Below are 12,042 nucleotides of genomic sequence, written 5' to 3' on the forward strand. Positions count from 1 at the left end.
GAGATCCAAGGGATACCAGGCCCACAGATTAAGGAGACAAGAACCTTACCTAAGAGCTGACACAGAGAGAAAGTCTCCCCCTAGAGCTGATTCTTATGAGGCGGAGGTCAGACATGCCAACCTTTTTACCAGTTCTGATATCAACCATCCGTCCCTGCTTCTCTGCTGGGTTTGATCATTTGTTGCAGCGGCCAAACAGAACTCACAGACAATACTCAGGATTATGGGGATTATTAGGGAAGTCAAGGGTTACAATTCAGGATCAGAAACTACACAGAATACAGTTCTGTTGGGGTTTTCCCTCGACATAGTTGTCACGAGTGTTTGGTTCACGAGGAGGGGAGATCCAGCAGCGATAGGGATAGCGAAAGAATACACAGACAAACAGAAGGGAGACAATGAAGCACCCCAAAGCCAGGGTGGATACATCACTGGTGGGCAGGCTTGGGACTACAGGCATCATGGCCTCTGCAGGCAGCAACTCACTGCCCTGCAATCTTTACTGCATGCCTTCTAACCCATAATGTACTGCAATCGTTACTCCATGCCTTCCAACCAGCAATGCACACCTGGGGAGGCCTAGGCCTCTGTTTTATTTAGGGGAGGAGTTTCACACCAAGCTGGGAGGGACTAAAACAGGATACAGCTAACATCAGTAATTTTCCAGACAGTCAGGTAACTTTACATTGTACTTCACTGGTTCGAATCCCAGGCCAGCAACTTGGATTCTCAGGCCCAATTAACATATCTATAGCCCCTGAGGTCAGTTGGGGGAAGGTGAGAGTTCTGCAGGAGACGCCCAGGTGAATGGGCTGCACCTGGAAAAGGGATTAGGGAGGATGGATTCTTTGTCTATAGAACAAAGAACCGAGAAGTAGCTAAGATATTTTTAGTTAATCCTTTGGAGAAAGGTTTAACCTTGCAACCTTTAGTCTCGGCTTTAGGAAAATATCACATTTATCTGTGGATTTTCAAAGGCTCCAGTGTATTAATTTAATATATATACCTGAATATTAAGATGAAAGCAATTTTCCATTAACTGCCAGTGGCCTCATTTGTTACACTCAGCCCTAGAGGGCCTCGAACCTCTGACTAGTCTTACACGGTCTGCAACACAGTTCTATCAGGATAACCTCTTCTCAGCTGTGCTCACAAACAGGCCTCTCTCTGACCCTTGGACCCTTGGCCTGGTGTCTGCCTTGCTCTAGCAACTGTAGCAAAAGTCTTTTAGCTCAGAAGTACCCTACTCTAGCCACATGGGTTGACAACCCTATCTTCTTCAGCAAGTGCCTGAAGGCACCTCTCCCTACCAGCAAGCCTCCTGTCTGAAGGCACCTGGAGCTCTACCTCCATGGACCGTGAAGCCAGTGCTGGGGTTTGTTCTGCTCTTTTGTTCTATTGCTCCTGCTGCTGCCAGTTCTCTACCACTGCTTCTTGCTGTCTCTAGTGTCATAGCTTTCTGTCTCCTGGATCAAGGAGGTTCAACACAAAGATCTCGGCTCCAAAGGATATATATACTCCACTCCTGGCTCTTCTTTCTTGATGGTACTGAGATCCTCCTTTCTGTCTCTCAGATGACTAATTTTAAGCCTAGCAAGATAGCAAAAATGACCAATCCCCAACTTATTTGCATATCCCTACCCCCATAAGAAACTCCTTGTGTGGATCAGCACTGGACTGCAAACCACAAGGGCAGTTCAAACCCACCAGCTGCTCCTTAGAAACCCTATACAGGTCACTATGAGTCAGAACCAACTTGAATGCACTTAACAACCCCATAAGAGGAGTCCTGGTGTGATGCCATAGCATAAGGATTGAACTGCTAACCACAAGGCTAGCGGTTCAAACCCACCAGCTGCTTCTTGAAAACCCTTTTTAGGGTTGCTATGCGTCAGAACCAACTTGATGACATTTAACAACAAGCCCCATAAGGGTGCATGTACCTTACTTACATTATTAACAAGCTATCCAGTCCTCTTAGTGGCCATAAGCACCTCACATTTGCATAGTCCTATTTAGTCACTTGGTGGGAGTTACAAAAACTATCGCTAGGAGGACCATATCAAGTAATTCACTGCATGGCAATGGCGCAAATGGTTATTGTATTTGGCTTCTAACTGAAAGGTTGGAGATTTGAGGTACATTGGAAGTACGGCCTTTGATCTACTTCTGAAATATCAATCATTGAAAATTCTATGGCGCACAGTTCTACTATGATACTAATGGGGTTGTCCTGAGTTTGGAGTTGACTCAACAGCAACTAGTTTAATGATCTTACCCATAATTGAGAACCTCATGACTGAAAAGTACAAAAGTGGAGGGAACGTGGAAAGATGGAGCGGCTGGGGACTCTGGACCCAAGGAGGGAGAGAGGTTGTTTGCTGATGACCCGGGGGGCAGACTTGCGGGGTGTACCCTTTGGTTGTTGGATGATGCATGGAGGGAACTATAATCATGGCAATGAAAAGAAATACAATAGGATGAATGTAAAGCTAATGTTTTCCCATGTAAACTATCACATAATTCACAATAAAAACTTAAAAAAAAAAAAAGTGGAGGAAACAAGAAAGTAGGGCTACCACTAGTCCATACGGTACCTGTATGTGAATTAGAGAAGGTACCCAATGCTATGAGTAATCGCACATTTTGGTATGTAGATCAAGAACTGTATTTTGGCTTGCCCTTTCAGCCAGTACCCTTGTATAATAATGAACAACCTCTACAACTGTACATGGTAGTCCTGTTGACACGACTGAACATGATCTTACCTCACTTCTGTGCTTCATTGTCCCCAGGGCCTAAAGGCCAACATGACACGTCTTTACCAATTGATGACAGAACCACAGTTTTCCCACTGCTCCAAACCTGCCAAGTATAAGAAGCTGTTGTTTGCTCTTTGCTTCTTCCACTCCGTGTTGCTTGAACGCAAAAAGTTCTTGCAGCTTGGCTGGAACATCATCTATGGCTTTAATGACTCTGACTTTGAGGTTTGTGCTAACCAGGAGTCCCTCATCCCAGCCCTTCCTCCTTCCTCTTCCTTCCCTATGACTCCCCTGCAAGATGATTCCCCTGACAGGAAACCCATGTTAAAGCCCATTGGAAGATGTCCTGCCATACATGTGTGCTGAGGCTTGGGCTGGGATCATATACAGGTGTCAGAGAACCTGCTAAGCCTCTATCTGGATGAGTATGAGGAGACACCCTGGGATGCACTTAAGTACCTCATTGCTGGTGTTAACTACGGTGGACATGTTACAGATGACTGGGATCGGCGCCTGCTCACCACCTACATCAATGACTATTTCTGCGACCAGACTCTATCAACACCCTCCTACCGGTGAGGGGGAGGAGGCATTGAGCAGGGTTCCAAAGGACAAAACAGACTAGGTAGCTGGATTGGGGCTAGAGAAAGTATTTAAAGATAAAATTTAACATAGAGACTGGGGTCTTGTCCTGACATTGAAGTCCCAGAATGCCCACAAATAGTGATAAACATGCTTTCACTTCTCAGGTTTTCTGTGCTGGAGACCTACTTTGTCCCAAAAGATGGGAACCTGGCCTCTTACAAGGAGTACATTAGCATGTTGCCTGGCATGGACCCCCCTGAGGCCTTTGGCCAGCACCCCAATGCTGATGTGGCCTCCCAGATCACAGAGGCACGGACTCTTTTTGAGACTCTACTTTCCTTGCAACCCCAGATCACACCCACCAGGGCTGGGGGACAGAGCCGGGAGGAGAAGGTAAGAGCAGATAGCACCTAGGAGTAAGAAGGTGATGAGGAAGAGTGGCCTATACTCCAGAGCTCTTGCCTCCCCAGGTCCTTGAGTTGGCTACTGATGTGAAACAAAAGATTCCTGAGATGATTGACTATGAGGGGACCCGAAAACTGCTGGCTCTGGACCCTTCCCCTCTCAATGTTGTCCTTCTGCAGGAGATTCAGAGATACAACAAGCTGATAGAGATCATCCTGTAAGGCAAAGAGGGATGTTGGGAGGAAAAGGCTCTCCCCATTTGCCTGGGATGTCTATCTCAGGGCTCCCCCAACTCTAACCCTTCCCCTCATCCTACTTAGGTTCTCACTGACAGACCTAGAAAAAGGCATCCAGGGCGTCATCGTCATGTCTACAAGCCTGGAAGAGATTTTCAATTGCATCTTTGATGCTCATGTCCCTCCACTCTGGGGAAAGGCAAGATTACACCACTGCACTATCAGTCCTATTCCAGCAATGAGTTCTCACATCTCTTTTTACACAATCTGGTTCTTAGGAGGCATAAAAGAAACTTCAGTGAGCCTGAACTTCAGAGTCAGGCAGGTTTAAGATTGAAATCTGACCCTGCTGTTCACTGTCTGACTTTATTGAACCTACTAAGTTACAGATTAAGCCAGGCATGTTACTAACCTAAGGATGTTTCAAGACTTCCCAGCATTGAGCATAATAACACTTAGTAGGTGATTACTTAGTGGTTACTGGTTAATATTACTATTGATATTAATAGTTACCACTTTATGCTTCTTTCCTGGGAATTGGTTTTTGAAGAGTTTTGCCCAACTGTAAGCTGAGACCAGAGGCTGACACTACATATTTTTTCATATCTGCCCCAGATTCTTAAACTATGGGATTGAATACATGAATGAATAAAGATACACTGCCTCCTTCCCCAGGCATATCCCTCGCAAAAACCATTGGCTGCGTGGACCCGGGACTTGGCCATGCGTGTGGAGCAGTTTGAGTTGTGGGCCAGCCGCGCACGGCCACCTGTCATCTTCTGGCTGTCTAGCTTCACTTTCCCCACTGGCTTCCTCACTGCTGTGCTTCAGTCTTCAGCTCGCCAAAACAGTGTAAACAATGTGGAAAGTGTGATGGGGGTGGATTTGGGGGATATATGTTTGCCCTCCTTTGTGGAGTTCTCCCTCATTCCCACCTTCAACCCTTAGATTTCAGTGGACAGCCTTTCTTGGGAGTTTATCGTTTCCACTGTGGATGACAGCAACCTAGTATATCCACCCAAGGTGCGAACCAGATGTGCTTAGGGGCATTGAGCAAAAGAAGAGCTGGTGGGGAAGGGTGTTGGGAACAAAGGTTGGAAATAATTGGTCAAGAAGGAAGGAAGGAGGTGGCAAGCCAGTCCTGACACCTGAAGACTTCCTTCAAACGCCCCCATTTCTCCCTAGGATGGTGTCTGGGTTCGAGGCCTGTACCTGGAGGGTGCTGGTTGGGATCGCAAGAATTCCTGCTTGGTGGAGGCAGAGCCCATGCAGCTAGTCTGTCTCATGCCCACAATCCATTTCCGGCCTGCAGAGAGCCGAAAGAAGACTGCTAAGGGTGGGGCAGCTCCCCAAATTGTCTGACCCATGCCTAGTGTGGATCCTGTCCCATCCTCTGCTAATCCCTTTCTACACCTGCACTTGCCCTGCTTTCCCAGAAATCCAGGACTTGACTCCTTCTCTTTTCCTTTCTCCCAGGCATGTACTCCTGTCCCTGCTATTACTATCCCAACCGAGCAGGCAGCTCAGACAGATCTTCCTTCGTCATTGGCATTGATCTCCGGTCTGGAACCATGACAGCTGATCATTGGATCAAGAGGGGTACTGCCTTACTCATGAGCCTGGACAACTGAGGAGGCCTCCTCTTCTAACTTGTTTGAGAGACCGTGGAGACTGTAGGAGCCAAGGCTGATAAAGCAGTCTTGCCTGAGATCAGACCTTGACCTTGGCTGAATGAGGCTAAATGGGGTCCTGGAGATAACCTGTTTGCTAGCCAAAAAGGTGGAGAAATTGTACTTTCAGTAAAATACGAATGACCACAAGCCCAAAATCTCTTAGTGGAATGGTTGAGGGTTGGAAAGGAAGTAGGCCCAGTTTTATATATGTGGAAGGTACTGCTACTAGTGAGGAATTTAGCTAGGGAGTCAGAAGCCTAGAAATGAAAGAAGGCGTGGTCTTGAGCAAGGGCAGGGGAGTGGCGCCTACAGAAGGGTGGGGCTAGATCTAGGGGTGGGACTTGGGTGGGTGGGGCGGAGCTTACTTTGGAAGGGCTTGTGGTCCAAATGGAAGCCGGGGTTTGTCAGACAGAACTCAAAAGAACTGGAACCCCAGAAACTGCACTCAGAATCTGGTACCCAGCACCAAACACCCTACCCCCCCATCCTATCCACTGGCCTTGAGGACAGGAGACCAGCAGAGGCGGAGCAGAGCCGAAGAGATGGGCTACAGAGCAAGGAGGGGCGGGGCCATGAGAAGGGGCGGGGCTGGGGAAAGACGCGGGGCGGGTGTTTGTGTAGGAAAATCCAACTGCGCCACGGGGCGGAGCGGGCCCCCCAGCCCTGGCCTGGGAGAGGGGGGGCCCCGCCCGACCCCTGGGGGACCTTGGGGATCCTGAACACCTGGGACCCCCCCAGAACCAGGTAACGGGGATTTGCAAGGGCGTCTAAAAAGGGAAACCATCTCCGCTCAGGGGGCGGGACGCCTGGGTCGCAGTTGGGAGGGTAGAGCTGAGGATGGACTTTTGGATCTCGGGAAAGCTGCTGGGAAGAAGACTGGGGTCAGGACACCTGGAGCCCCTAGGAAAAAAACACTAGAATTTGGGGTAAGAACTGAGCGGCAGATGTCTTGGGTTCCAGATGTCAATAGAAGCTTAATGGACTCCCAGCTCCACTTAAAGCTGAGATTCCCCTTGCCAATCTTAAAACGGGGCTCAGCGATCCCTAACCTAAGGTCAGAGTTTACAGACAGGTCAGTGTGAAGACCCATTGAGACCAGATGTGTACAGACGGACAAGTGTGTCTCAGGTGGGGGGGGTGTCGCTTCAAGTTTTCCTTCAGTTCTTCCTACGGGTGAGATTGGCTGATGTATATATAACATCAGCCCTGAGCCTCACACCAGGAGCCCCGAAAACCTCATAGAATCTTTCACCCACATGTCCACACAGCTCACTTCTACCTCACCCCGCTAGTTTCCTCATTGCTAGTTTTGCCTGGGCTGCAGTCTCCAGTTTCTAGCCCTGGCCCCAATTGGGCCCTTCTCCTGGCTGAATTTTCCTAATGTTGCCACGAGATGGCAAGGGCGAGACGTACGTTCTGAGCTGAGGTGGGGGGTGGAGGGATATGGCCTTTAAAACAGCTGAAGCCCCCCCATTCCGGCTGGAGGGAAAGGTGGCTGAGCCCTCACTTGACTTCCTGTCATCCTGGCCCCCCGCACAGTAAACTGTAGGAGGAAGGTGAGGGGTAAAATATTGGGAGAAGGCTGGGAGCCCATTCTCCGCCTCTCATGGCTGGGGTAAATAGTGGGGAGGGGGCACGCGGGTTGGTTGCTAAGCAACACAGATTTGCTTCCTGTCTGCTGTGGCTTGTGGTTGTGATTGGAGTGGGGGTTGGTGGGAACTGAGAGCTGGGACGCTGTAATTAAGGTCGAGGGCTGGAAGCCTGGGTCCCAGGATAAGGGTGAGCCTTGAGAGGATGGCGGGGAGGCTCTATGACTGAAATGTACTCAGTTGCAGTCCAGAGGGAGGCGGGACGCAGGTAACGCGCTCCGTTCCGCTCCCTTCGCGGAGGTTGCTTGCCCTGTTGCCAGAGTAACTGGAGAACCACACTCTGGAGCCGGATTCCCGAATTCTAGAGTCTGCCCAATCCTCTTGAGCAGACATTCCTTACATCAGGACCCTGGCAGCCAATAGAGTGGAGGCATTATAAGGCGACAGGAAGAGAGAAAGGGGAGGACAGGAGGTGGAGGAAAGGAGGGGGTAGCTGCTGGGGATCCGCACGTGCACTCCCACACGCTCGCGCCCATCTCCCCTCCCTCCACCGCACGCGCCAGAGTGCTTCTCTGCGTCTGCGCAGCGTCTCGCCCCCCACCCCCAGCCCCCATCTGTGTTTGCAAACTAATCTTGGGCTAAACTCCTCATCCAGACGTCTAGGTCGGTTTGCGCTCTTTCGCGAGGTTTTAAGCCACAGCACCTAGCCTTGCGTGGGAGGGGCCGACTACCTGTTCCCCTCCTGTCGCCCACCACTGCTGGCGCCCCAAGCTCCCAGGGGGGCTGGGCGGAGCTGTGGTTTCCGGCTTCACATCCACCACCTTCTGCGTTCCCGGGCCTTGGCTAAGGTTACCTCCCTGGAGGTGATCGGCGCGGGTACCAGCGCCCCTTCCCCGACATCACCCACCCGGGCCTGGCAGCTGTTGGCAATGGGGGAGGGGCGTTGCGGGGACGCTCCAGACTGCCTAAGAGAATCTCCCCAGGCCGTCTTGTCACTTTTTCGAATGAATTCCTTCTCTTTGATGTGCACCAAAACCTTTCCCATCGCTAACGTTTACTCCCCAGTTTACTCCCCATTCACCCTGGCGTTCTTATGCGCCTCCCTTGGCTCCTTTCGGACTCTGTGTCCCCATCTCCACTCGTCCTTCTCTGCCTCTCCCGGTTATATAACTCTTCCTCTCGCCGTGTCCTGGTTTCAACTCCACAGACTCCGCCCTGGAACAGCGCAGGGAGGGGCGGGAGAGTTGGGGACCCAGACAGATACGGACAGGCGGCTAGCCGGGGGCACGGAGGATCCCACAGCTAGGAGACTTGGGGGCCCGCCCCCCTCCCGCAATCTCACTTGAGGGAAGAAAGGCATATTATCTCCGAGGGGTGTGTCGGGACTCTAATCAGAAATGTGGGAAGGGAGCTAAGGGCTATAGGCTGAGAAGGCGTCAAAGGCCAGAGTCCTCTCTGTATTGAGAGTAAAGGAGATAAAGGCAGGACGCCTGGGTTCCTTTCTTCTCCGTTGTTGTTAGGTGCCATCGAGTCGGTACCGACTCATAGCGACCCTATGCACAGGGTTCACATAATTCCTAGGAAGCTTAGCCAGCAGCCTTCCTAGCCCCGATGGGGTCAAAGGTCTGTGTTAGAAGTGGCCTGGGATGATGTCAGCAGTGCATGTGCCCCGGGGTGGTTGCTCAGCAATGACGCCCCCCAACTCCTCCCCATCTCCTGTCGCCCGTCTCGAATCCATTTGTAGTCCCGTGCCATCTCTTTCCCCTCTCCCTTCCCTGGCCTTACCATCCTGCAAGTGGGAAACCCCGGCCTGGAATTTTGTGAGGGGGAGGGGCACGGGTGTGGTGTAGCTGAAAGTCTGCCTCTTTGCAGAGCTGAGAGAACCCTGGGTCACTTTTCCTTAGATTGACTCAGAAGAGCTTTCCTTCCATGCACCCTCCCACAGTGAAAGAGTATCCCAGAAATCTCGATTCTTTCCCACCTGCTGCATCTGCAAGTATACTATTTCTTCTCTTTCCCATTTTGAGTTGAAGCTGAGTGTTATCTGGATTCATTAGACACCAGCTCATCTCTGACGGGAGCTCCCCTTCATCAATGGCACCCCGCCACACACACTCCAACTGTGAGGAAAAGGGTCATGAAGCACCACTAGACTGAAAAGTTAGGTTCTTTATTCCATGTAGGTTGGTGGAGCAGTTTGCACACCTCACTTGAGGGGGAGGACTTAGTTGGTAACTATGAGTGCTCTTTACTATTAAGTCCTGTAGTTGGTGGGGAAATAGTGGTTTCTGCTTTTATGTACCTTAGAGCTTGGGCTGTCAAATCGGACCTGTATGTCATTCTCAGTCCTACAATTTAGTGGCTACTGGGATTTGGAGAGGTCACAACCTCTCTGAATCTCATATTCCTAATCTGGAAAATTTCAATGTCAATACCTACCTTCCTGGCAGTTGGGAGAATAAAATGAGATAATTTATGCAAAGCACTTAGCACAGTCCCTAGCATAGAATGAATGCTTGTCTTTATGAAATACTTATTAAATGATGTTCTTTATTATTTTTTATTATCAAACTAGCCAGGACCTTTGAAATTCATTAGGGAGGAGTACAGAGTTTGTATTAATTTGGTAGTGTTGGTGATAGGGGTGACTGGGGATTAGCTTGGACTGCTTTGTATCCTTTATTTAACGAGGGCTTTAATCACATTTTTATTGCTTTCCTTAGGATTGTTTTTTTTTTCCTTCTTGGAGAGAAACAGCTAAGACTATTCCTTTAGCTGTGAAAATTAAGTAATTGTATTGTGCTTCTTGATTTTGAATCAAGACCCCAGTCCCCTCCCATGTTCTTCTCTGGAAGCCTTTTTAATTTTGCAGAGGGACTCCACAGTTTCCCTTTCGGGGATAGGACTGGATTGGGGTGTGTGTAAAAGGTTGAGGGTGGGTGGGTGGAGAGAGACTAGTGCTGGGGGTTGGGGGGGCGGGTAGTTAAAGGAAGAGACCGGAAGGGAGGAGGAGGGAGCCTGCTGGTGGGGAGGGAGGGGAGGGGAGGAGGAGGTGGAGGAGGAGGGAGGGGGTTGGGGAGAGCCTGCTACAGTTCTTTGTTTGACTCCGGGACTCAGGGACGGGGAGGAGGAGGGAGGGAGGCAGAGGCTGCAAGCGCCGGGGCAGGCCCAGGAGGCAGAGGAGGGACCGTCTCCCCGCCCCCCCCAGTCCCCACTCCCCCCCCCCCTGCTCCCCCCCCTCCCTACCCGGACTCCGGGGGCACCGCCGGGGGACAGACACCCAGCAGGTAACCCCGGCCCGGCTCTCCCTCCCTCTCAGATTTTCTTCCCCACCCTCCCGGATGACCCCCTTTCCCCTGTTTCGTCTCCCGGTCCCCCCCTCCTCGCCCCCCGGCCTTGCCTCTTTTCCCTGGCTTTCCTTGTTCCATCTCCCCCACTTGGACTTGTAGCCCGCTGGCCGCGCCGACGTCTCTTGCAGCCCGACTGCCCTCCCCTCGCCCGACAGCCTGTGCGCCCCAGGTCTGTCCGCGGCACCTTTCGGGCTCTGTCTCGCTGCGTACCGGGCTCTTGCTTCTCCTCTGATCTGTCCCCTGGGGCTCTGGGAAAGGAGGGAGTCCCTGTTTTTCCCTGGCTCCTCCAGTTCCCCGCCCCCCCAACTCTGGCCCCCTTTTTCCTTCTAGCAGTCTCTACGGGTGGGGAGAGAGCCGGAATTTGGGGGGCCCGCTGGAGGGACAAGGGACTGTAATGTCGCTGGGGAAAGGGGCTGTGAGTGTGTGCGAGGTGGGGGTGGGGGACGACTGGAGAGCCAGCCGTCTCTCTTGTCCCTTTAAATGGCCCTCTCATTTCTGGGGACTCGTGTGGGGGAGATGGCAAACGGCCTGCCTTGGGGGGCAGGGCCCTCGATTAGTCCACACAATCAGGGGTGGTAATGATTTAAAGGGACAGCCTCGGTGTGGCCACTGCCACCCTGTGCAGGCGGGAGGGGGAGCCGGCAGGCCTTGTCTGGGGAGGCTGGGCGGGCTAGCAAAGCACTGGAGGCTGAGTCTGTTGCAGAGCCTGTTAGGTCTGGGAGGGTACAAGGAGGGGTGACAACCTGCAGGGGGGGCACTAAGCCTGTTTTTTTTCTAGGGCCCCCACCTTTAGGTTCATTGACTCCTTGTCCAAGATTCCTTGAATCCGAACTACAGAGTCTAGCAGCCACCAGGTGGGGGCCTTGGGCATGTGTGCTGGTCAGCAGCTCGGCCTGGGCACTTTGGAGCTGGCCCTTCAGCTTCCCCTTTTGTTGTTTGGCTCTATGCACAAAAAAAAGCCCCAGCCCCTCCCCCAGATCCCCCTTCCCATCTACATGCCCCCCCACTTCCACACCCACCCCCACCCCAGCTGTTGGGCAGATGAATTACAGCCTCAGGCTCAGGGCCAGGGCTGGTGAGGGATTAAGCTCTAGGACTGGTTCTCTAAATGGCTACTAGCCCCTCCCCCACTTTGCTGTCCAGACACCCCACACCCTTTTGGTACTCTTGGCTTCCCCCTATTCCTCCCCTTAGTTATCCTAAAGAACCTGCCCATTCCCTTCTCTCTAGGCTAGACCATCCCTAGCATTCTCCTCCCCCAACACACACACACACACACACACACACAAAACCACATATACACAAATGATATATAGGTTAGTACACATACTCCCTGGCCCCACATTTTGAGTGTCTCTGGCCCTGGGGGTTCCAATTCAAGCTCCTTTCTCCAACACAAGGGGCTTGCCTATCTGGCCTGGCCTTCCCAGCATGTAACTGAC

General features: G+C 51.6%; 1 protein-coding gene across 1 annotated transcript in view; it reads left to right on the plus strand.

Moving 5' to 3' along the window:
• The window catches only part of DNAH2 (dynein, axonemal, heavy chain 2), a 151,080-nt gene extending 145,461 nt beyond the window's left edge, over nt 1-5,619 (plus strand). The window contains exons 77-85 of the mRNA XM_006863499.1: nt 2,796-2,987; nt 3,153-3,337; nt 3,512-3,740; nt 3,818-3,969; nt 4,073-4,187; nt 4,664-4,840; nt 4,937-5,011; nt 5,174-5,324; nt 5,465-5,619. Of these exons, the coding sequence (XP_006863561.1) occupies nt 2,796-2,987; nt 3,153-3,337; nt 3,512-3,740; nt 3,818-3,969; nt 4,073-4,187; nt 4,664-4,840; nt 4,937-5,011; nt 5,174-5,324; nt 5,465-5,619 (1,431 nt within the window). The remainder of the gene's footprint in view (nt 1-2,795; nt 2,988-3,152; nt 3,338-3,511; nt 3,741-3,817; nt 3,970-4,072; nt 4,188-4,663; nt 4,841-4,936; nt 5,012-5,173; nt 5,325-5,464) is intronic.
• Nucleotides 5,620-12,042: the final 6,423 nt, after the last annotated feature.

This window comes from Chrysochloris asiatica, unplaced genomic scaffold (genome assembly GCF_000296735.1).
Source record: "Chrysochloris asiatica unplaced genomic scaffold, ChrAsi1.0 scaffold00054, whole genome shotgun sequence".
NCBI classification, from domain to species: domain Eukaryota; kingdom Metazoa; phylum Chordata; class Mammalia; order Afrosoricida; family Chrysochloridae; genus Chrysochloris; species Chrysochloris asiatica.